Source organism: Marmota monax, unplaced genomic scaffold, assembly GCF_021218885.2.
Source record: "Marmota monax isolate L192 unplaced genomic scaffold, Marmota_monax_Labrador192_F-V1.1 WCK01_AAM20220418_F8-fsc00038, whole genome shotgun sequence".
NCBI classification, from domain to species: Eukaryota; Metazoa; Chordata; class Mammalia; order Rodentia; family Sciuridae; genus Marmota; species Marmota monax.
Window position 1 is genome coordinate 12,641,404 of NW_026692498.1, and position 25,192 is coordinate 12,666,595.

The 25,192-nt window shown below is 39.2% G+C and overlaps 1 protein-coding gene and 1 non-coding gene across 2 annotated transcripts in view; both read left to right on the forward strand.

Moving 5' to 3' along the window:
* The window catches only part of Osbp (oxysterol binding protein), a 30,758-nt gene extending 13,741 nt beyond the window's left edge, over positions 1-17,017 (forward strand). Inside the window, exons 7-14 of the mRNA XM_046445676.2 lie at positions 112-243; positions 3,965-4,210; positions 4,471-4,591; positions 10,617-10,720; positions 12,604-12,699; positions 13,527-13,708; positions 14,410-14,630; positions 14,708-17,017. Of these exons, the coding sequence (XP_046301632.1) occupies positions 112-243; positions 3,965-4,210; positions 4,471-4,591; positions 10,617-10,720; positions 12,604-12,699; positions 13,527-13,708; positions 14,410-14,630; positions 14,708-14,850 (1,245 nt within the window). The 3' untranslated portion in view covers positions 14,851-17,017. The remainder of the gene's footprint in view (positions 1-111; positions 244-3,964; positions 4,211-4,470; positions 4,592-10,616; positions 10,721-12,603; positions 12,700-13,526; positions 13,709-14,409; positions 14,631-14,707) is intronic.
* A 7,633-nt stretch (positions 17,018-24,650) lies between these two features.
* On the forward strand, positions 24,651-24,723 carry Trnaf-gaa (transfer RNA phenylalanine (anticodon GAA)). Its single transcript has one exon. It is a non-coding gene; the product is annotated as a tRNA-Phe (tRNA).
* Positions 24,724-25,192: the final 469 nt, after the last annotated feature.

Here is a 25,192-nt window from a genome sequence, read left to right on the forward strand (position 1 = left end):
GAAAGAAAAATCCTGATTTTTTTTTATTTTAAGTATGGGGGAAGGGAAGATTAGCAATAGCAGATTTTCTGTTCTTTGTGGATGATTGAATGGCTTTATTCTTGCTCTCAGTACAAGCATCAGCTGGAAGAGACGAAGAAGGAAAAGAGAACTAGAATACCATACAAGCCAAACTATAGCCTCAACTTATGGAGCATCATGAAGAACTGCATTGGAAAAGAACTCTCCAAGATCCCCATGCCGGTGAGGTCCTTGCACATCCTAACTGCTGCCAGTAGGTCCTCTCAGCCTCAGGCAAAAGAATGCTGATGTGACAGCCCTCCCCTCCCAAACGTGTGGCAGTTTTGAGCATAGCCTTTGTTACCCTTATAGTCATAAACTGTTCCTTTAAATTAGCTGGCTGAGTTTTGGCTCTGAATCTGGTATGTTCCCAGATCACCTAGAACCAGATGCACACGTTCAGTAACTTTTATGAGCAAATTCCTATGCTCTGTGCTTGGGGGCATGCAAAAATAAATACAGCCTTATTTCTGTTTTTAAGAACCACATAATTTAAAAGAGACATGAAAACAGGTTAAAAATGATATTATTTTATTTTTTATCATAGTGTAATGGGAAATACTATATATACAAAGGTTTAGGGAGCATAGAAGCAAAAACCATTCCAACCAGGAAGGTGAAAATTATTGGTGAAGATGGGGTTTTTAATGACCTCCCTGTCAGTGATCATTCATTTTTCCAGTCTGTCCACTATTGCCAAAGTGATTTTTTTTTAAACTGCAAGCATGGTTGTGTTAGTCTTCAATTTAAAATCCTGGATCTTTATTGCTCTGGACATAGTTCAGATTCTTTATTGGACTCACCACTTCTTCCCCAGGGGCAAGGTCATCATATATGTGTGATGGTATAGTCATCAGATTAGCCTCAGATACTCAGAGTTATCTTGTTTATTCCTCAGAGCATTTATACACACTGATCTTTCTGCCTGAACTTTGAATTTTCCACCAACCCTTGGTAGTTTTCTTTTGCTGTGGCTAAAACTCTTTCCTTTGGATTTCAGTATAATGACATCTCTTTCAGTAAACCTCCAGTGCATCCAGTCAGGAGAGATCTGTCTTCTCTCCTGTGTCCCAACAGGTTCCACCGATTGTGTCTGGGCCACGTGTTTCTTTTACTTATTCATTCAACAATCATTTACTAAGTGTCTTCTATTTGCCTGGTATTGTACTAGTATAACAGCTGGGAATAATCAATTTAAAGCAGTAAATCCAAATGTATTGGTTTAAATTAGGGGGTCAACAAGCTAGGGTCTGTGGGCCAAATCTGGCTGCTATCTATGTTGTCCACAAGCCAAACATAGCTTTTATATTTTTAAATGGTTGGAAAAAAATAAATAAAAAGGAGACTAATTGTCCATAGTGTTTGTGTCCATAAAGTTTTACTAGAACACAAAGATATTCATTTATGTCTTATCTGTGGCTGCTTTCATGCTGCAAAGCAGCATTGAGTAGTTGTGACATAGACCACATATCCCGGAAAGCCTAACTATTTACTATCTAGCTCTTTACAGAAAAAGCTGGCAACTCCTGTCTTAAACAAATATTGGCCTCACTCATTTGTGTTAAAGTCCAGAAGCAAATGGTCCAGTTCTAGTATCATACTCCATGGTGTCAGGACCAGACTGCTTTCTCTCCTGTTTCTCTGTGTCTGTGGTCTTAGTTCTTAGGTTCATAGTGGCCTCTCCAGTTTGAACCATCGGGATCACATTCCAGTCAACCCTTTTAAGGGTTGTTTCCTGGAAATTGCATAATCCATTAATCTCTTAAATCTCTGTGGCCAGGACTTAGCTATATGACCATAGTTAGCTATAGAAAAGGCTAGAAATGAAGACTTGGGGGTACAGAGGGCCAAAAACTTGGCAGACAGAATTACAGAAAGTATTCTCTCTACCTCTCTGGGTGCAGAGAACAGTGTATGATTTCTGTCTCTTCATATACTATGTTCCTATGGAGAGAAACTATGTCTAATTGGACTCTATATCTTTAATGCTTAGTCCAGAGCCTGGCATATACAGATCATTCAACAAATTGTTGAACTAATTAATCAACAAATCTTGAAAAGCAAATAGTTTATTTGTAAGTCTGTATGATTTAAAAATGTATTTATCAACTACAGTCGAGGATATATAACTCAGAGGTAGAGTGAAGCCCTGGTTTGATTCCCAGCATTGGGAAAAAAAGAAAAGGCTTAGAAAAGAAAAGAAAAGGCCCTGAGTAAGCAGGCACATTGGAGAAACTGAGATAATGGGTGTTTTGGGGACCTGAAGAGAAACCCCACTTGCCTGGAACATTAGGTGTCTAGAAGTAGTGGGCAGGTGGGCTGGAAAGACAGTTTGTCATGGTCTGAGAAGTGCACTTCTGCTTAAAAACAATTCTAGGTCTAGGTGACCTCTCTATTCACCTTTACCCTTAGTTCCTTATTGACTTTGCCACTAGCAATGTGCAGTTCTGTACCTGTTGGCCTGCAAATCAAGTGCTCACCCTTCCCCTGCCCTATACTGGGTCACAGGAAAGCTGATCATCTGAGGCTGTTTTTCAAGCTTCTGTGTCTTGTGTCTGCTGGAGTCTGGCTGGACTCTACTAGGGCAAAATACCAGGAGATGAGAGCTTGGAAGAGGGTATTTCTCTCCTTTTAGGCAGTTTTCTGGCAGCATCTGGACAGGTCTCCTCAGCCCCCCTCAAGGTTTTAGCCACTGCCAGTTCCCCTTGGCCTCTGGCTATAGTAATAACACTGCTTTTTTCTGTTCCTTCATTATGGCTTCCTGGTGTTGCTCATCTCAGGATTGTCTTCTCTAGCTGCCTGCTGGCTATATAATCAACTCTTCTTTCTTTCATTTCAAACTCTCAGATTCATTAGTTTTCCTATTTGACCTCAGAGTGATAAAATGATCATTATAAACAATTTAGCACTTTTAGAGCAACTGTGGTTCCTGGAACAGTTGTTGGAAAGCAGGGTCATGTGTGCATGGAAAGCAGTGACAGACTTAGGATGAACTGATTCTAGTCCTAGGCACAGTGGATGTGTCTAGTAGCCACCAGAGGAGTACACTCTTTTCCCCCAAAATATGGAAATGTTGCTTCATGTTGCCTGAAATTTTGCCACTGAGAGATTTTGTTGGCATGGTTATTAAACTATGGAATTTTTCTGAAAGATTGCTGAGGATTAGGTCTTTATCAGTCATCTTTATCAGGCACCATCATAAGCACTTTACATCTAAAAATACAGCTGTCTGGCCTCAGAAGTAGTCTGTCCTGGCCTGATGTAGAATTGAACTGAGACTTAGCAATTGTCTAGTCCAGGGTAGAAGCTAACTTTTGTAATGCGATCTTTTCAATAGTCTGGAAGTGCCTGTATTTGAATACCTTTTCTTTTCTCCCTCAAGAACTTTAAATATCTGACTTCCTCTTTGGTTATATTTGTGCTACAACTTAGTATATTTTAAAATTCATTCATTCAGGGGCTAGGCTGTGGCTCAGCGGTAGCACACTTGCCTGGCATGTGTGAGGCACTGGGTTTGATTCTCAGTACCACGTATAAATAAAGGTCTATCAACAACTAAAAAAAAAAATATTAAAAAAATTCATTCATTCAAAACTTAAATTTGTTATTGGTCTCCTATGTCCATGTACTGATGGCTTTTGGTTAGGTAGTAATGGACAGAACAGGCAAGGTTTCCATCTCCAAAAGCTTACTGTTAGTGAAATGGATGAAAATGATGATTTCTGCCGCTCTCTGACATGAGCAGATACCAAGGAAAATGGGTTGCCTTTGGGTTAAGTCTTTTTTCTTTTCATTATTTGTCTTATCACCTCAACATCTCAGGATCAGTTTATCCCCTGCAAAAAAATGTAACTCTCTTAAAAATGTCTGGACAAGGTTTTTATATGTGTTCTTTTCCTTACAGGTGAACTTTAATGAGCCCTTGTCCATGCTTCAGCGCCTTACTGAAGATCTGGAATACCATGAGCTGTTAGACCGAGCTGCAAAATGTGAGAACTCTCTAGAACAGCTCTGTTATGTTGCAGCTTTTACCGTGTCCTCCTACTCCACTACTGTCTTCCGTACCAGCAAGCCATTCAACCCACTCCTTGGGGAGACCTTTGAGCTGGACCGACTAGAGGAAAATGGGTACCGATCCCTCTGTGAACAGGTCAGGAGCCTCAGCACCTTGACACATTTCCTTCTGAAGAAAAGGATGATTCTTTGAACCCCTGCGTGCTGTTTGTAGAAATGTCAGTCCCTGTCATCTTACCCTTCTTTTCCTTCAAAATTAAACACTGAAGCCCTGGTATTCACTTACTATTGTGGGTATAAAAATATCAAGGATGAATTTTGTGTGTTTATCACCAATTACTAGGCCATATCTTTTCCTTCTTTCTGCCTTGCTAATTTGAACCTCATTTCTTTAAGGTGAGTCATCATCCCCCAGCTGCTGCACACCATGCGGAGTCCAAAAATGGCTGGACACTGCGTCAGGAAATCAAAATCACCAGCAAGTTTCGAGGCAAATACCTCTCCATTATGCCCCTCGGTAAGGCCGCATCTTTATAAGAATTAATGCTTTAGGAATAAAAGTTTTTCTGGCATGATGAAGGAGGTCATCAGCAGACAGAAGAATCTCTGATTCAGACACCAAATTTCACTAACTAGCTTTAGTCAGGTTATTTACCTTCTTTGCTCTTTGCTATCAAAAAAGTGAGAAGGCCAGAATCTCTTTAAGGACCCAGCTCTACATAAATTCTTTGTCTTCTTAACCATATTGAACGCATCTTTAGCACAATTTTAGAACATAAATTCTAGCATGACTTTAAAAAAAAAAATTCTATCGCTTAACTGTGTTGTTTCCCTGATTACTGTAGCAATCCAGTTCTCTCTAAAAATCAGGACCCTTATGATCACAAGGTTAGGTTTCTTGGCTAGCCTCTCCCCTTCCTTCTCTCCTTCCACCCCCTCTCTTTCTCTACCTGATGAATTAGGTATCAGTTATGTAATCACTAAATTCCAAGTAAGGTGAAACTTTATTTTTAAAAAAAATCTTACTGAATTACAAGTTAATTTTGTGTCAAGATCCGAAAGTTCAGGTCAGGCCTGGTGGCACACAGTTGTAATCCCAGCTACTCAGGAGGCTGAGAAAGGAGGATCACAAGTTCTGGGCCAAACTTACTAAGACTTTGTCTTAAAATTTTTAAAGTGTTAGAGATGTACCTCAGTAGTAGAGTGCCCTGAGTTCAATCCCTAGTACCCCCATCCCTCATCCCTCCCCCAATCAAAAAAAAAGTCCTAGGAATAGGAATCCTAGTATATATACACTGTTAGAATGATATGCAAAATCTTTTCACCTATAGAGATCCATTACCTTTCCTTAACTTTGTGCTCTTATTTTCATATAGATAATAATTTTTATACATTTTAATCTTATCAGTGTAGTTTTATAATAGTTTTATGTTTCTTTATGCCTTTAAATCTCATAGGAGAAAGAAAAAAGCAGTTGCAAGTAAAAACTACCCTTATACTATCTTTTATATAGTTTAACTGTAGTTACCTTTACTGGTCTTTTATTTCTTTTTCTCAGTTGTAGATGGATACAATATCTTTATTTTATTTATTTATTTTTATGTGGTGCTGAGGATCAATCCAGTGTCTCACCCATGCAAAGAAAATGCTGTACCACTGAGCTACAACCCCAGCCCTGGTCTTTCATTTCTTAATGTAGATTTAAGTTAGTATCCTTTCATTTTAGTGTAAAGGACTTCTTATAGTATTTCTTGTAAGACAGATCTGCTAGTTATGAACTCCTGCAGGTTTTGTTGATCTGGGAACTTCTTAAGTTCTCTTCTGTCTATGTAGGATAGTTTTACTAGACATAGAATTAATTCCTTTTCAGCTTTGAATATTTCATTCCACTGCCTTGTGGTCTCTGTAGTTTCTCCTCCCACCCCTACCACTCCTCAGTTTTTTTTCTTGCAGGGTAATACACATTAAATAAAATTTGGTATCTTAACCATTTTAACTGTACAGTTTGGTGTCATTAAATATATTCTTAATGTTGTCTATCCATCACTACCATCCAACTCCAGGACTCTTTATTTTGTAAAACTAAGACTGTATACCCATTAAATAGTAAGACTGTATACCCATTACACAGTAACTACCCATTCTTCCTCCCCCTAGACCCTGGAAAACACTGTTATATTTTCCATTTCTATGATTTTGACCGTTCTCATATAAATGGAATTATATAGTATTTGTCTTTTTGTGACTTATTTATTCGCATAATATCTTCAGGGTACATCTGTAATATAGCAAATGGCAGAATTTCTTTCCTTTTTAAAGCTTAATATTCAATTGTACATATAGATCACATTTTTCTTATACTTGAATCTGTTGGTGAACACTTACTTGGGTTTTGGCTATTATAAATAATGCTGCTGGGCTGGGGATGTGGCTCAAGTGGTAGCGCGCTCGCCTAGCATGTGTGCGGCACTGGGTTCGATTCTCAGAACCACGTAAAAATAAAATAAGATATTGTGTCCACCTAAAACTAAAAAATAAAAAATATTTTTAAAAAAAGAATTATAAATAAATAATGCTGCTATGAACATAGGTACATAAATATCACTTTGAGATCCTGCTTTCAATCTTTGGATTACATTCTTAAAAGTAGAATTGCTGGATCAAATGTCAATTCTATTTTTATAGTTACAATACCATTTTAAATTCCCATCAATAGTGTACACTCATGCCAATTACTCCATAACCTTGCCACCAGTTATTTATTTCATATTAGTCATCCTAATGGGTGTAAGGTGGTATCTCATTGTGGTTTAGTTTTTTCTTTTTCTTCACTCTATAGATTTCAGGTTGTTTTTATTCTTGTTAGCCTGGCAAATATGTAAATGCTTTTGATACAAATTTAAAAGAGAAACACTAAGTAATAAAACAGTATCTCCAGCATGCCTATATATTGCATATGTTCATAGTAAAAGATATATAGAAATATTAAACTTTATGTAAACTGCAGTTCATTTTTTTTTTATTTTAATTGGTATATATGACATCATAATGTATTTTGATTCATTGTCCACAATTGCAGCACAACTTTTCATTTCTCTGGTTGTATTGTGGTTTGGTTTAATAGAGATGTTGAGTACCTTTTCATGTGCTGACTAACCATTTGTGTGTTTTGGAGAAATGTCTATTTAAGTCTTTTGCCCATTTTTTTAAAAAATTGTTTTCTTTGCCCATTTTTTAAATTGAGTTGTTAATTTTTTTTGGGGGGGGGGGGTTTAGAAGTTCTCTCTATTCTGAATACAAATTCTGTATCAGAAGTATGATTTGTAAATATTTTTTTCCATACTGTGGCTTCTCTTTAGTTGATATCCTCTGAAGCACAACATTTTTTATTTATATTTTTTAGTTGTAGTTGTACAAAATACCTTTATTTCACTTATTTATTTTTATGTGGTGCTGAGGATTGAACCCAGGGTCTTGCACGTGCGAGGCAAGTGCTCTACCGCTGAGCCACAACCCCAGCCCCAGCAAACATTGTTTGAAAAAATTTAGCAAGTTCGTTTTTGTCTGTGTGTTTTATTGTTGCTTGTGTCTTTAGTGTCATTCAAGAAATTATTGCCTATCCAATGCCATGAAGCTTTTGCCCTCTGTTTTATTCTGAGTTTTATAGTTTGAGGTCTTACATGTAGGCTTTTGATCCATTTCAAGTATGTGTGTGTGTGTGTGTGTGCGTGTGTGTATAAAATATATATTTATTTATCTATATATTTAAAGTATTTATTTATTATTAAGAAAAAGTTCAACTTCATTCTTTAGCACATTGGATATCTAGATTTTTCCCAGGACTATTTGTTAAAAAGATTATTCTTTCCCCCTTTCAATGATATTGATATCCTAGTCAAAAATTATTTGAGTGAATACACAAAGGTTTATTTCTGGGCTTTCTTTAATTCTGTTCCACAGGTTTATTTGTCTCTCTTTATGCCAGTACTACACAGTTTTGATTATGGTAGCTTTGCAATAAGTTCAAACACAGGAAATATGAGTTTTCCAGCTTTTTTCTTTTTTTTTTTTCCTCTTTGTTAAGATTAGTTTAGCTATTCAGGATTCCTTGAGATTCCATTTGAAGTTTAGGATATGTTTTTAGAGCCAGGCATGGTGGTGCATTCCTGTCCCAGTGACTCAGGATACTGTTCTAGACCAGCCATGGCAATTTAGAAAGATCCTGTCTCAAAATAAAAAATAAAAATGTTTGGGGTTGTAACCAGTAGTAAAGTGCCACTGAATTCAATCCCCAGGATGGGGACACACACACACAACACACACACACACATACACACACACACACACATATATATTATATATTATATATATAAATGTATATATATTATATATTTTTATAGGGATTGTATTGAATCTGTAGATTACATTGAATAGTATTGCTATCTTAACAATATTGAGTCTTCCAAGCTATGATTATGGAATGTGCTTCCATTTGTTTGTCGTCTTTAATTTTTTTGAGCAATGTTTTGTAGTTTTTACTTCATTGATTAATTCCTAAGTATTTTATTTTTTGATGCTATTATAATTGAGTCCATAAGAGTCTTTGATATTATTCATTATTAGTATATAGAAATGCAATTGATGGGCCAGGGTTGTGGCTCTGTGGTAAGAGTGCTCACCTAGCATGTGTGAGGCCCTGGGTTTGTTCCTCAGCACCACATAAATATAAATAAATAAAGTTATTGTGTCCATCTATAACTATATATATATATATATATATATATATATATATATATATAAACAAAAAAGAAATACAATTGATTTGCATGTGTTTACTGTGTAACCTTTTTCTTTGCTAAATTATTTACTATTTCAAACAGTTATTTTGTGTGTGTTTGTGGAATCTTAGTAACTATTTCTATATATGAGATCATATCATTTGTTAAAGGATATAATTTACCTCTTCCTCTCCACTTTGCCTTTTATTTCTTTTTCCTATGTAAGTGCTTTGGCTAGAACAACTGGTATGTTGAGTAGAAGTGGTGAAAGCAGATGTCTTTGCTTTGTTCCTAATCAAAGGAAAATCTTTCAGTGTTTTTCCATTGGATATGCTATTTTTCCTGGGGGTTTCGTATTTGGCTTTTGTTATATTGAGGTACTTTTGTTTCATTCCTAGTTTTTTGAATGTTTTTAATCATAGAAAGTGTTGGAAGTTTGTCAAATGCTTTTTCTGCATCAATTGAGATTACCATCTAGATTCTTTTCCTTTCATTCTGTTAATGTGATGCTATTATATTGACTGATTTTCATGTGTTGAGCCATCCTTGCGTTCCAGGAATAAATTCCCCTTGGTCATGGCATGTAATCATTTTAATATGCTGCTAAATTTGGTTTCCTAGTATTTTGTTGAGGATTTTGCATCATTTTTCATAAGGGACATTGTTTTTCTTTTCTTGTGACATCTTTGTCTGACTTTGGTATCAGGATAATAGGGGCATCATAGAGTGAGGGAATGATCTAGAGATTTTGGACATATATAAGTAGAGCCAATATGGTGGAGGCTAAATGAGATAATGTATGAGGAGAGTATAGCACAGAGTGGCTATGCTGTCAGCAGGGTTGCTGCTGTTTCATTCTCATGATGCTGTTGTCATCCTCACTGGCCAACTACCAAGGCTACTTGAATCTTTTGTACAAAAAAAGGGCTTGCCTAAACCACAATTAACATGTTGTTTTCATTAGTGGTTACAGGGGGAGGTCAGGAAGTTGGGTTGATAACAGATGACTTAAGACCCCAACTCCCTAATCACTTGGTTGATCTTCCTGGCCTGGCTTGCCCTCATCAGAGTTATCTCATTAGCATTAGCTGTGTGGGGGCCAGCATGAATCACCTCATTAGCATGAACTATCATGTTTACATAAACTATCATGTTTACATAAACTATCATGTCCACTCCCATCCTTTAAGAAGTTACAGGGGTTGAAAGATTCCTTCCCAGGAATAATGAGTAGTAGAGCCAGGACTGAATTCAGTTCTAATTCCAAAGTCCTGCTGTATCTACTCCTCCACTTTTAATATTCAGGCCCTTGATAAATGGTTCATTTAAGGTCCACAGCCAGACTTGAATCAGAGCCTGGCCCCCAATACTGACAACCAATGCAATTTTCCCATAGTAAAATCCTCTTTTTTTTTTCTTTCTTTCTTTTTTTTTTTTTTTTTTTTTGGTCACATTATGGCGTATTTGACTTGTTCCTGTAAATTTTGCAGTTGGTACTGCAAAATGTAGCTCCCTAGCTAAGATGTATTTGTTGTCAGTGTTTGTCATCACTTACATTTTATCGTATATTTAAAAATCAAGTGAAAAAGTTCATTTCAATCAATGCTTCCAACATTTAAGAAGGTTACAAGTCCTTTTTTGATTAATTGTTCTCTTTTTAAAGTAAGCCATATCAATAGAAAGACATCCATCTATTATTATTTCTAGTCTACATGGTGTTGTTTTTCTAATATTTGGCTTAATTTATGTACTTCTTTCCTGTAGGTACCATCCACTGTATTTTCCATGCAACTGGGCATCACTACACTTGGAAAAAAGTTACTACAACAGTGCACAACATTATTGTGGGCAAGCTGTGGATAGATCAGGTGAGCAAAGGTACCCAGAATACTTCTGAAGTATAGAAGAACACTTATTTAGGTTTATCTCTGCAGTGTTTAGTTAATGTTGTTTCTTTTTCTCTCCTGGTACTGGGGATTGAATCAAGGGGTGCTTAACCTCTGCACCACATCCCCAGCCCTTTTTGTTTTTTTATTTTGAGATAGGGATTTGGTAAGTTGTTTAGGGCCTTGCTAAGTTGCTGAGACTAGCCTCAAACATTGAATCCTCCTGCCTTAGCCTTCAAGCGACTGAGATTACATGTGTTTTAATACTCATTAATGATGACTAGAACTATGTTGGGGACTATGAAGGATACAAGAAAATAATAAACATAATAAACAATTTTAGTCCTTCCTTTATTTATGAAATATTTATTGCCAAGCAGTATGCTAGGTACTGGGGTTACAAAGTCAGATGAGATGATCCTCTAGGAGTTACTGCATCACTGAAGATATGTGACAAAGTATAGATTGAAAAATATGCAACAGAATAACACAAGTACAAGTCGGATTCTGGGGTACATGCCTGCAATCCCAGCTACTCAGGAGCCTAAGGCGGGAGGATTGTAAGTTTGAGGCTGACCTTGGCAAATTAGTGAGGAGCTGTCTCAAAATAAGATATAAAAGGGTGAAGGGGATGTACTTGGGTAGAATGCTTCTCGGCACTGTAAAAACAAAACACTAGTACAAGAGGTGTACTAAGATAATATTTAATTAATTGTTAGTTTGTTCTTAGAACAGTGGTTGTAGTAAATCAGAAAAGAAGAAATACTATCTTCTGAGCAGTCAAGAAGGGCTTCACTTTCTGAGTGTGGTAGTGCACACCTGTAAACCCAGTTACTTGGGAGTCTGAAGCAGGAAGATTACAAGTTCAAAGCCATCCTCAGCAACTTAGTGAGGCTCTAAGTGACTTAGCAACACCTGTCTAAAAATAAAAAGTAATAAAATAGGCTGGGGATGTGGCTCAATGTTTAAATGCCCTTAGTTCAATCCCTAGTAGCAAAAAAAAAACAGGGTGCAGGGGCTTCATTGTACATATAAGAATTAAGATGACTCTTTCTAAAAGATAGAAAGAAGGGAAAAATTAAATAAAGTGTAGAAAAGCCTGCCATATATATAACCTTAAAACTAAGTAGAAAAAAAAAAAAAGTAGAGCGCTTGCTTTTTTTTTTTTTTTTTTTTAGAGAGAGAGAGAGGAGAGAGAATTTTTAATATTTATTTTTTAGTTTTCGGCAGACACAACATCTTTGTTTGTATGTGGTGCTGAGGATCGAACCTGGCCCCTGCCAGGCGAGCGCGCTACTGCTTGAGCCCCTAGAGCTCTTTGATTTAAGCTGAAAAGCTTGCAAAGTGAAGGAAGTGAAGGAAGAATTGGTTTGGAAAGATAAATTTTATGTGAATTTCAGTGTGTGTGCAGAAGGTCAAATTATGATACCTAACATGTAACACACAAAACAAAACAAATGGTCACTTGGTCTTGATCCCAATCTGGAATTACCAAGGCTACAAAGGGATTCCATAACATCACCAAGTTTGGCTTAGAACTGAATTTTAAGCAAAGAAGTGCTAGAATTTAAGACTGAAGAATAGAGAGATCTGGAGTTGTGGCTTAATGGTAGAGTGCTTGCCTGGCAGACATGAGGCCCTGGGTTTGATCCCTGGCACTGCAAAAATAATTAGCTGATGAACTAATTATGGGTAGGGATATAGCTCAGTGGTGGAGAACTTGTCTAGCATGTCTGAGGCCCTGGGTTTAATCTTAACCCAGTACCACAAAAGAAAGAATAAAGAATTATGAGATAAGGGGTTTGGCAGATATTCAAGTTATCCAGTCGTTATTTAACTAATTCATGATTCTTTTCATTTTACAGTCTGGTGAAATTGACATTATAAATCACAAGACGGGAGACAAGTGTAATCTTAAATTTGTTCCTTATAGCTACTTCTCTCGGGATGTAGCAAGAAAGGTAAGGGAAAGTGGAATTCAATTTTTTTTTACTTAGAGAGCCTACTCCTGTGGAGCTGGTGGTGTGTGTGTGTGTGTGTGTGTGTGTGTGTGTGTTAAAAATGGTGATTCAAAAAAAGTAGAGGGCTGGGGCTATAGCTCAGTGGCCAAGCACTTGCCTAGCTAATGTGTGAGGCACTGGGTTCAAACCTTAGCACCAAATAAAAATAAATAAAATAAAGGCACACTGTCCATCTACAACTACAAAAATGAATGAATGAATGAATGAATAAATAAATAAATAACTAGAGATAAAGGATAAAGCAGGAAAAGGGACTATGTTTCATTGATGAACCAATTTCTTCTCAGACCGGTGAGGAAGTAAAAGTCAAGATCGAAGAGAGACTCAGAATGGAAACACAAAGGAGGGACTAATAAAAGAATTATAGGAAGAGAGTGTGGACAGTTTGACCCTTGAGAGTTTTAGGGGGAATTTTGTGTTAACACCATGGAGAAATTGTGCTGTGAGTTTTTGTGAGAGAATGAACAGTAGCTGGGGATTTATTTGTGATTGTCTCTATTTTCTCCAAAATATAATTCTGACCACTAGTCAGATACTTTTTCTACTTATGATTGCATCAGAAATCCCTCTATAAAGTGATAATGAAACCCTAAGCCATGGCTCAGTTATTTCAAAAATAATATAACAAAGTAATCTGGATGACTCCATCATGTTTGTTATACCAGGACTTAACCAGTATTTCCCTCTGACTTTGGTTTCTGGATTAGTCAGTTAAGATACCTCACAGTGAATACTCTATTCCAAAGCCCTGCTCTCCACCCTTGCAGGTGACAGGGGAAGTGACAGATCCATCGGGAAAAGTTCATTTTGCCCTTGTGGGGACTTGGGATGAGAAAATGGATTGTTTCAAAATACAGCCGGCTGTTGGGGAAAATGGGGGTGATGCTCGCCAGAGAGTCCATGAAGCAGAGGAAAGCAGGGTCATGCTGTGGAAAAGGAATCCTTTACCGTGAGTATTAGTGTGCAAGCTGCCCAAGTACCACTTTAGCCTTGACTGTGAAGCAGTACTGAAGGTATTTCTGCCTGCCTTCACTATGTGATTTGAGTTACAGCATGCCTTGTCCCAAGAAAGTTCTAACTAACCAAATCACATCTGTGAAAAAATGTTTGGCCTTCCCAAAGAGCCATTGGAATGCAATTCACAAGGATATTTTCTACAATTTAGAGCAGACTATGTAGGAGCAGCTAGAGGAGAAAGGTGCTTACTACCTATTAACAATTTAGCCTAAAATGCAGGAGCAATATAAAAATCCCTAAGACAGTGCACAGGACTTTGGAACAAGGTGGAAGCCATTTGTCTCCTATCACCATCTAATCCATTCAGTCTATAGTAACAGCCAAGATTATCCCAGAAAGAGGTTAAAAGGGAAACAAAGGAATGGAAATGAGGAATTTCATTAAGTAGAATATTTCATTCTTCCTAACAAATGTAGATCATTTTAACTGAGAGCAGTGTAGTCCCAGATGACTATTGAATTGAGTGATGCTGGGGGTGGGGGGTGAGGACAGGAATGATCCAGTTTGGCTGTCTTCATTAGGGGTTCCTGACATGGTGCTAGATTTTTTCCATTTGTGGATCAGCCTTTCTGCTCCTTCACTAAGTTCTGGGCTCTGGCGTTACCCTTCCTTTCTCTCATTCTTTACCCTTAGGAAGAATGCAGAAAATATGTACTACTTTTCAGAGCTGGCTCTGACTCTCAATGCCTGGGAAGGTGGCACTGCACCCACAGACAGCCGGTTACGGCCTGACCAGAGACTGATGGAAAATGGGCGCTGGGATGAAGCCAATGCTGAAAAGCAGCGCCTGGAGGAAAAACAAAGACTTTCCCGAAAAAAGAGAGAAGCAGAAGCTATGAAAGCCACAGAAGATGGTAATGAACTTGCCTTCTACTTACATTTCTTGATGCATAGAGAGTGTCAGCTCAATTTGTGCTTTTCTTTCTTTTAGGCACGCCATATGATCCTTATAAGGCACTGTGGTTTGAGCGGAAGAAGGACCCTGTGACCAAGGAGTTAACCCATATTTATAGGGGTGAATATTGGGAGTGCAAAGAAAAGCAGGACTGGAACTCATGCCCAGACATTTTTTGAAGCACCAGTAACACAAAGGAAGCGGATCAAATGGAGAAGAGGACAGAGGATGTGCAGGAAAGCTGGCAGTTGTGACTCTTACCAAGTGCTTTCCTCAAGTTTGTCTGTCTTAACCAATCATTTTTTCCAAATCAATCACCAGAAGCAGACACCAGTGGTGGTGATTGGCTGGTTGCCTTAGCTGATTGATGCTGAAATCGATGTACTAGATACCTTGTAAGGGAGAGGTTTAGTGGCTGAAAGTTAGTGTTATTCCACTTCTACAAAGTCAAGTATTCTTGGCTCTTCTTCCTCCCTCTGCCCCATTTAAGGTGATGTTATTCACCCTCCCCATGTAGTATCCTGCTCAGCCAAGATCTGCGTAAAATTGTGATTCATGAGCATTTTGGTGCTGTTCAGGCAAGAACTGATTTTAAAGTTCCTTTAAAAAGAAACACATATAAGACTTAACCAGCAGAGACATCGAGAGTGATTGCAGTGGAGCTTAGGTCTAACATTGTGAAAGGTGTTCATACAGCGTTGGTTTAATGGGGCATCGTGCATAGATAACTGAGGTATTAAAACACCTGCAAGAGTGATTGTTCTGTAGGGCTGGAATATTCAGTTACATTCTTGGAAGTTTCTATCTTCATCACGTGAAACACTTGTCTGCTGTTCTCCATCTTCTTTGGCAGCAACTGGAGGCCATGTGGTGGTTGTTAAAAGAGTCGCATTATCCTCACAAAGGGGTTTTACGGACTTCCTCAGGCAGAGAACTTCTGAGAACACAGGCAGGATGGAAAAAGACTGCTAGCCACTTTTACCTTCCCGGTTCCTCCTCGCCCCCATCCTTCATGCCTTTCTAGCTTCTCTCTCCTGGCATAATACCAATTTGGGCCTGTGCCCCAGTCTGGAGCAAAACATTGCCTGTCCCCTTCTGATAAACTTCAGAATTTGAGAGAAGTTAATCTGGAACAAAAGTTTTCACCATCTCTCAAGCCCCATGGACTGGAGCCACCTCTGGAATAATGTGTTAAATATCTGTATATTATATATATGTAGAGAAAAATCTAATTTTTTGTTTGACTTTCCTCCTTCCCATTAAGAATCTTGGTTTTTAATATCACTTGTCTCCCTGGGACTCTCTTGGACATGAGCTGGTGTGTATTAGCACTCCTTTACTTCCATCTTCTAGAGGCAGATTTGAAACCTGAGCAGGAAGGATCACGTCTAGCAGTTACAGAACAGGGACTCTGTCCATGGTTTGTATCTTGGGGTGCCCACTGAAGTCTGAACTCTGCTCTCCTAATTACCCGACTCTTGAAAATGAAATCCTAAACTCTTTCCTGCCTCTTTTCTGTCTTTTGTTAGGAAGAGTATGGGTAGAAAATCAGGAGGGTAATTTCCTATTTACTCCTGCCTCTGTCCAGCACGTAGGCTAAATCCCAAAAGAACTTTCTTCCTAGGGATGTGGGCTAAAAGCACTGTCAAGTGGGGTGGATCAGAGAACTGAGCCTGTTGGGACCTGGCTTCCTTCTTATTGTATGTTCTATATTTGTTTCAGTTGTCTTGTTCAGAAATCTCCCCTGGGGAACCCACCCTTGGTTGAGGATCACAAATTGAGGTGCCTTCCTTGTATGCTTTTTGTTAGTGTTTTTTGTTTTTGTTCCTTAACTGCTGAGCCTCAGCCAGTGTGGGTCCTGGGGGGAAATATCATTCCAGAGGAAGCCATCCCTCCGGGAAATTGGATTTTATGGGTAAATTAATTAGTACTTTAATCCTTCCCCACTATCCCTCCTTGCTGTGATAGACATGAGAGAGGAGTGACTGACCGCTGGAGGAGTGTCCTCCTTTCTAAGAATGCTTTTCCCAGCACAAGCCAGAGGTTATGCTGGGGCTTCTTCCAAGGAGGCCCATGGAAGCAGGAACTTCATCTGGGGCTTTGGATAGAGTGTGAATTCCCCAGCTAAACTGAACTTCCTGCTTTATCCCCCTTTTCCTCCTTTACCATCTGCACTACATTTCTGAATTGATCCCCAGATTCCTGCTAATGGAAGCAGCTTAGAGTCCTTCAGGTGGAATAAAGTCACATGAAAATGAAACAAAACTATATATATTTTCAGTTTTTTTGCCTTATTGCTTTTTTTCCAAAAAAAAGTACTAAATTAAATAATTTTTTTAAAAGCCATATTGTTTGTCTGATTTGCTTCTGCTCCTATGAGTCAGGAATTGGAGGTGGACAGTGGGAGAACTGGTTGATGGTGATTTGTCATGCTTGGGAACCTGGGAACCCTGGAGCCCTGGTCTTTGTTTAAAAAAAAAAAAAAAAAAAAAAAAAAAACATTTCAACTATTAAGCACCACTTTGGAGGGTCCATGGGCAGAAAAGCAGTTTTAATAGCCCTCCAATGTGATATATTTAGGAGCGTCCTGACTTGGTGAAGGGATTCATTGCTAATGTTTTTTATTCTGGACCTATTTTGCATCAAAAAATAAAAAATTTCCTGATGAATTTAATTTCTCTTCCCCAGTTAGATTCTCAGATTCTTAGCCATTTCATATAGGGATTCAAATTCTGCTTTGTGAGTTTTGATTTGAAGACCTCACAAAAGTGATGACATTCACATTCTCTCTAAAGTTCATGTTCAGATGGGGAGATGGGCAAAGTAACCTAGGGGCCTAGAGAACTACCTTGAAAGGAGACCTCATGCTCACTGAGCATCTGCCTATATGGGGACCTGAATATTCCCAGGATTACAGTTTTTTGTCTTTTTTTGGTGTGTGTGTGGGGGGGCAGGGATTGAACCCAGAGGCACTTAACCACTGAACTATATCCCCAGCCCTTTCTATATTTTGTTTTGAGGCAGGGTCTTGCCAAGTTGCTTAGGGCCTCGCTTGCTGAATTGCTGAGGCTCGTTTTGAACTCATGATACTCCTGCTTCAGCCTTCCAAACTGTTGGGATTATAGGCATAAACCACTATGCCTGGCCACAAATAGTTTTAAGATGTAGAAAGGCACTAATTTAAGCAAATTTCTTCAAGCCATATAGCTGATTGGTTAGTTGCAGTGTTAGAATTCAAAGGAGGGTGTGCTTAGTGCAGGTTTGTGACCTGTACAACCCTGTGCTCTTGAGAGAAACTGGATTGGAAGGCTGTTGAGAGCCACAGCCGAAGGGGCCCCAGCAAACTTCCAGCTGCCAGCTGATGATTGGCTCACATCGGCCCCAGCAAACTTCTAGCTGCCAACTGATTGGCTCTGCTACAGTGATGCTCATTGGGCTGTTTCCCCGCCCTTTCAGACCAGGGAGCTGCTCATTGGGGGACTTTTTTTGGCTCTGCCCATGCGACCCAGCCAATAGGCCTCAAGAGCAGGAGGAGTGGGGGGAGGTGGAGAGGCTTGTGGGAAGCCGGTGGTGGCAGTTGGGCTCTGAGGGGAATAATTCCTGAAGAGCTGTGTGGTTTGGTGTGTGTGTTCTAAAAATAAAGTTCGTTTCTTTTGACAAGTGGCTCCTGAATTGTGCCCAGCCAGACTGCGGCAGAAGGCAGCTCAAATTAAGAGCTTTCTTCCCAGATTATAGACATCACATCATGATGAAATGCACATGTCTCTTTTCAGAAACTTATTAATGAAGATAGTACAGTTTCTTTTAAGACTCCATCTGAAGAAAAGAGCATCCTTGGAATTTAGCCTTCAGGACCCTGGGTTTTTCAATGCTCTCCTGTCCACAAAATTAGCTATGTTGTTAGGGAATATTTTTTCTTGCCTGGTTCTTGGAAAGGCTACCTGCCTTCTCAATTTGCCTAACTTTTATTGCAGGATTGGATGTTAAATTTCAGTAAAGTTTTCTCATAAGCTAAAAACCACTGCAGTAGATGCTTAACCTTGTGAGAACTACATCCTGCAAACTTGAATACCACTGTGAGATATAATTTTCCACACGAGGCAAACAAAACATTTAATGATCCCTCCTTGAGAACTTTAATGTGATTATGTGTTGTGATGTGAACCCTGGGGTCTTCCTTTCTTGGTTACGATTCAAAATTATGAGTCATGAAAATTATAAATTATTACACTGATCAGGTACTTGTGAAACCCTACAAAAAATGTTAAATCTGTATATTTCAAGGATATGCTCTACATTCAGCAACATAATTTAGAAACAACCTACATACAGTACAGTCCTAAAAGGTGTAGGAAACTCTTTGGACTGTGTTTGCTATAGATTATATATTTTGTGAAATTCTTAAGATTGTTATCAAAATATAGAACTTGCTTCTAAAAGCTTAAAAATTTTATAAAGCTTTTGCCCCATACTCTACCCTAACCAGTGGGAAGAATTCCAAGTTTTACAGAGTTTTCCCTTACAAAGCTCATAAATTGAACTGTAGTTAAATTCTCAGGCTTTCTTCCTGTTTTAGGGTTCTCTAGAGGAATAGAATGAACAGGAAGTATAATCATAAAAAGGGGCTTAGTAGGTTGGCTTACACGACCAGGAACTGGGTAATCCACAATGGCTGTCTGCAGGCTGGAGAGCTGGGAGAACCAGTAGCTGCACAGTCCAAGAGGCTGAAGCCCAAGAAAAAGAGGGATCAACCGTGCTACCACTAGTCTGAGACCTAAGCCTTCTGGAGAATCACTATCAGAGTCCGCTTTGGAAGAGTGAAGAAGTGAGAATTCCATATCCTCAGACCACCACAGCAGTATTCAAGAACCCATTCAAGAAGAATCTAGCTTGCATCTGCTGCTGCTGCTGCTTTGTTCTGATTTTTATTCCATCCAAGCCATCATCCTATTGGTCAGTGCTGCCCATGCTTAGGGAGAGTCTCCATTTCAGTTGGCTATCCCACATGCCAATCATATTTAGACACACCCCATTGACACACCGATAATCCTCTTAATCATTGTAATCTCCTAATCCAATCAAGTTGGCAATTCAAGTTGACTTTTACACTTCCCAATTGTCTTTGCAAGTACCCTTTCTTTGCTTGGTATTGATACTTCAGGAGAAGAAAGCAGGATAACCAGATGTGTTATCTTTATTTTTTATTGATTTTTTAAAATAAATGACAGCGAAATGCATTACAATTCTTGTTACACATATACAGTACAATTTTTCATATCTCCGGTTGTATGTAAAGTATGTTGACACCAATTCGTGTCTTCATTCATGTATTTTGGATATGTCTATCACATGTCTATCACATTCCACCATCCTTGCTAACCCTCTGCCCCTTCCTTTTCCCTCCCACCCCTCTGTCCTATCTAGAATTCATCTATTCCTCCCATCTCCCCCTCCCCCCCATTATGAGTCCGCCTCTTTATATTAGAGAAAACATTCCGCATTTGGTTTTTTGGGATTGGCTAACTTCACTTAACATTATCTTCTCCAACACCATGCATTTACCTGCAAATGCCATGATTTTATTCTCTTTTATTGCTGAGTAAAATTCCATTGTGTATATATGCCACACTTTTTTTTATCCATTCATCCACTGAAGGGCATCTAGGTTGGCTCCACAGTTTAGCTATTGTGAATTGTGCTGCTGTAAACATTGATGTGGCTGTGTTCCTGTAGTATGCTGTTTTTAAGTCTTTGAGGTATAGACCAAGGAGAGGGATAGCTGGGTCAAATGGTGGTTCCATTCCCAGTTTTCCAAGGAATCTCCATACTGCTTTCCATATTGGCTGCACCAATTTGCAGTCCCACCAGCAATGTATGAATGTATCTTTCCCCCCACCTTCTCCCCAATATTTATTGTTGTTTGTCTTCATAATAGCAGCCATTCTGACTGGAGTGAGATGACATCTTAGAGTAGTTTTGATTTGCAAAAGAAACTAAAGAGCTAAGAATCTACAAATAACTTTACAGAGGTTGACCAGGTGATTTTTGAAGTCACCCAGTTGGTCCTGGGATCTGACTAGAATTTTTTTCATTCACTCATTCATTCCACATTTACTCCAGCCTGTTCTATAACATAGACTGGGGATATAAATGGCAAGAAAAAACTTAGGTAACCTAACAGGTAGTTGCAATCTGTTTTTGGTAAGTGGTATAAAAAGTCCTACAGAGGGGCAACAAGCCTGGAGGGAGGGGAGGGACTGACCAGAGCTTTTTTTTTTTTAATCTTTGTTTTTTAATTTATTTTATGTGTTGCTGAGCGTCGAACTCGCGTTGAACTCAATGCCTCACTCCTGCGAGGCAAGTGCTCAACCACTAAGCTACAACCCTAGCTCAAAGGGTCAGAGCTTTTGAAAATAGAAAATGTGAGCTAAGGGTTGTGGGTTAAACGGGCTTGGGGAAAGACAAGGTGGAAAATCTTGCATGACTAAAACTGAAGATTAAGGTCACAAAAAGCATCATGACAGCCAGAAAAGCTATAATTTAGAGTCAAGAAGATATGATACTAGAGAAGGTGAGGACAGCTGTTGAAGAACTTACATAACCTAAGTTTTTGGTTTTAACCAGAGAGACAGTGAAGGGTTTTTCCTCTTATCCTTTTCCTGCAGTGCTAGGAATTAAACCCAGGGCCCATCTCACACGCTAGACAGGTTCCCTACCACCTAAGCTATACTCCAGCCCAGTAAGGGAGAATTTTTAAGCAGGATGTTGGGTTCCAGTGTCGAAAATGAGTTATAGGTAGGAAAAATAATTTAGAGGTGGAGAGGATAGAAAGAGAAAAAGAAGTAGATTCCAGAAATAGTGAGATGGAATAAATAACACTTGGGTGTGATTATGAATGGAAAGTAGAAGAAGGAGAAGGGAATTTGTAATTTTCTAACTTAGGAAACTTTGATGGAAGTTGATAGTAAGATAAATAAGTTGAAGGGGGAATGTAGGTTCATTTTCGGATATGCTTTGTTGGAGATGCCTGTATAGATGTCAAATAATAACAAAAAATATTGGATATTACAAGTGGTAGCTATATTTGTGAGCACTGAGAGACCGAGAGAAAGTGCAGATTAAAAGTCACTTGCCCAAGTTAAAATGTAAATATAATACCTGGACCTCATTTGCAAAGATTGTGAGTAAATTAGGGCTAGGGTTGCCGCAGTCTGGCTGGGCACAAAATCACGAGCCACCACACACCTTGTAGATTCAAACAGCAACTCTTTATTCTCAAACTGTCACCGGCACTCTAGGCGGACATTCTGGGGAAAATTCACACTCTCCACCGGGCTCTGTATCCCAAATACTCTCTGAATCCCGCGAGAACTCAATGGGAACTCAAGGCGCCTGAGGCAGTAGGATACGCCCTATTCCCAGCAGGAATCACCTTAAACCTGGAACCACCCTAAACCCCGATCCGCCCTAAACCCTGATCACCCTAAACCCGAATCTGCCCTGGTCCTTGAGCAAGGTCACCTTTCATGCAAAGTCACTGCAAATGACCTGGGTCCACAATGGAGAGTCCTTCCTCTAAGCAACATGGGGTAGGCTGACAAGGAAATTGCCATGCGTCGTACCTACTTAGCTATGGCTCTCAGCATAGGGTTAGTATAATTATACACGTATGCTAATTGAACTATGTGGTTATTAACACAACTATATCTATAATATGAACACAAAGGAACCGACTTGCCCAAAATCATAGACAAGTAAGTGATCAGATTATGTTTTAAATGTACTATTTGGGCCAGGTGGGTGGTGCACATCTGTAATCCCAGTGGTTTGGGAGGCTGAGGCAGGAGGATTGCAAATTCAAACCCAGCCTCAGAAATTTAGAAGGGCCTAAGCAATTTAGTAAGACCCTGTCTCAAAAAATAAAAAGGGCTGAGGATGTGACTCAGTAGTTAAGGGTCCCTAGAATCAACCCCTGGTACAAAAAAAGAAAAATAAAAAAAAAGTACACTTGGGAAACCAAGCCTAGGGCATCTATACTGCTATATTAGTTTTCTATTGCTGCATACCTAATTAAGATGAACTTAGTGACTGTGTATTAGCTCATGATTCTGAGGGTGAGAAGTCCCACGTGATACGGACTGGGTTCTCAGAGTATCACAAGGCTGAAATCAGTGTCAACCAGGTTGAGTTCTCATCTGCAGGCACTGGGGGGAAATGTACTTCCAAGCTCACTCTTGGCAGACTTCAGTTTCTTGCAGAGGTAGAACTGAGGGAGAGTTTTCTTTCTGGCTGTCAGCTGGCATTTGCTCTCAGCAACCAGAGCCTGCCCATATTCCTTGCCTTGCAGTCTCCATCTTCAAACCAGCACGGCAGCATTGAATCCCCCCTTGCATTTTGAATCTTTGAGTCCCTCTGTGACCATCTGGGGGAAAAATAAATCTGCTTTTAAAGGCTCATGTGATTAGTTCAGGTGCACCTAGATAATCACATATTTTAGAGTTCAGCCTTGGTATAAAATCTAACATAATCACAGGGGTGAAATCCATATTAACAGTCCCAGGGATTAACCAGGGCACTTGATTGGCTGGGAGGGTGTCTCGGGGAGACATTTTAGGATTTTTTTTTTCCTAGTAGAATTATGAGTGAAAGCAAAAAGGTAACATTTAAGCTAAACAAATGATAGACTCCTAGAGTCTGAAAAAACTTTGATGCTATCTAGTTTAGGCTCCATACTTCTCACCTCAGAAACATTCTCTCCTTACTGTCTTGAGAAGGGCAATCTGGAATCAACCTCCACTTTAAGTCTTTTTTTTTTTAATATAAATTCTAAACTAAGGTCAGTTTCATTTCAAGCTATAATAAGCCTGTGTTCTTTTCCCAGTTATGAAACAAGTGAATATGAAGCACTGAATTAACAGTCTTATGGAGTTTATTTAAAACACATTTTAAGTGAATGAATGCAAGAGATGCAAACTTTTGAAACAGGAGGCGGAGGTGGAACAGAATCAGCATATGAGGGATATTATTAAACCACAGCTTGTTTCATAGAGCTTGAAAGAGGTTTGGTCCAATTCTATTTCTCAACAATATGCATTTAAAACTTTTAAAAAAAGAAAAGTCAAGACGGGATTACAAAAATGGAAGTGTATTTTTAATACTAAGCTTAGCAAACCAATCCTTTTAACAAATACAGTGACTATATATAACAGTAGAAATCTACTTGTGAAGCCTTTACACATGGCCTTCCTGTGGCGCGTGTATGTTGCCCTGAGGATCAATCAAATCCAGTGCCTTGCAAATGCTAGGCCTTCTTGTACTCTTCTAAACATTTCTGAAGTCCAAATTGATGATATCTGTATAAAAAAAAAAAATTTAAAATATATCTTTTGTCCTTGCAAGATCTGCCTTCACACAGAACAAATATGTAACACCCCCCCCCCCAAAGGCAGTATTTTAAATAATTATATCTGGGAGAAAATAATGAAACTTAGGGGGGAAAGTCTGATTGAATAGTTTGTGTTATTTCCATATAATCCAATGTTTTGCATGGATTAAACAACATGAAATAGGCCCCTATACTGCCATGAAAAAAAGTTCATGATCCCTACCCACCACGCCCCTTTCACTCTGTGCCCTAAGTACTGGCAACTGAACCCAAGCGGAGTTTTACCACTGAGCTACACCCCCAGATCCTTAACCAACATCTCTCAAATTTTGAGACAGGGTCGCGAGGTTCATCGTAAATTATTTTAAAATTAGAAAACAAATTGCAGAGCCATTAGAGAAAATTAAAAAAAAAAAACTCGAGAAAAATAGTTTTTATTTCTAGCTTGTGAACAAGGTCCTTTCATTATCATCTCCAACACTTGTAACACGCCCATTCCCAACCAAACTTGCAAAATGACCACTTTCGTTACCAGGAAAGAAGCATTATTTCATAATAATTACAGAAAGAAAAAAAAAAGTCTAACCAAAAGCAGCCGAAATAGCTCAGTTGGGAGAGCGTTAGACTGAAGATCTAAAGGTCCCTGGTTCGATCCCGGGTTTCGGTAGTTTTGCAATTGTCATATTGTCACCACTAGCTAGTTTCTCAGCCATTGACCTGTATTAATCCCACCCCCTTTAAAGGGATCGAAATGGGTGGTCTGTGAGTATTCGCACTTGCGCTTGAAAAGACTCACCTAATTGTTCCCCTTAAACTCTTGTAAAAGGCTCCTGGTCCAAGTTACCAAGTTAGTGTCCCCTGATTTGACTACGCAGTCCCCAGCTCACTTCGAAGTACTCTAGCCCTCGTCCTTTCTTGTTTTCCATGACCGTCCTGCATCTGCAGCCTCCGGAGCCTTTCTCAAAGGGCAGCGGTTCCGCGGCCAGATGTGGGCGGCTGGGTCCCGGGACCTGCAGGACTCCGCGAACCGCTGCCGCTCGCGCACCTTGGTGGCCAAAGAAATCTTGGAGAGCGTCAGGCGCCCAGACTTTGTTCAGCTAGTGTAACAAGGACCCCAAGCCAGCTCTTGGAGGGGG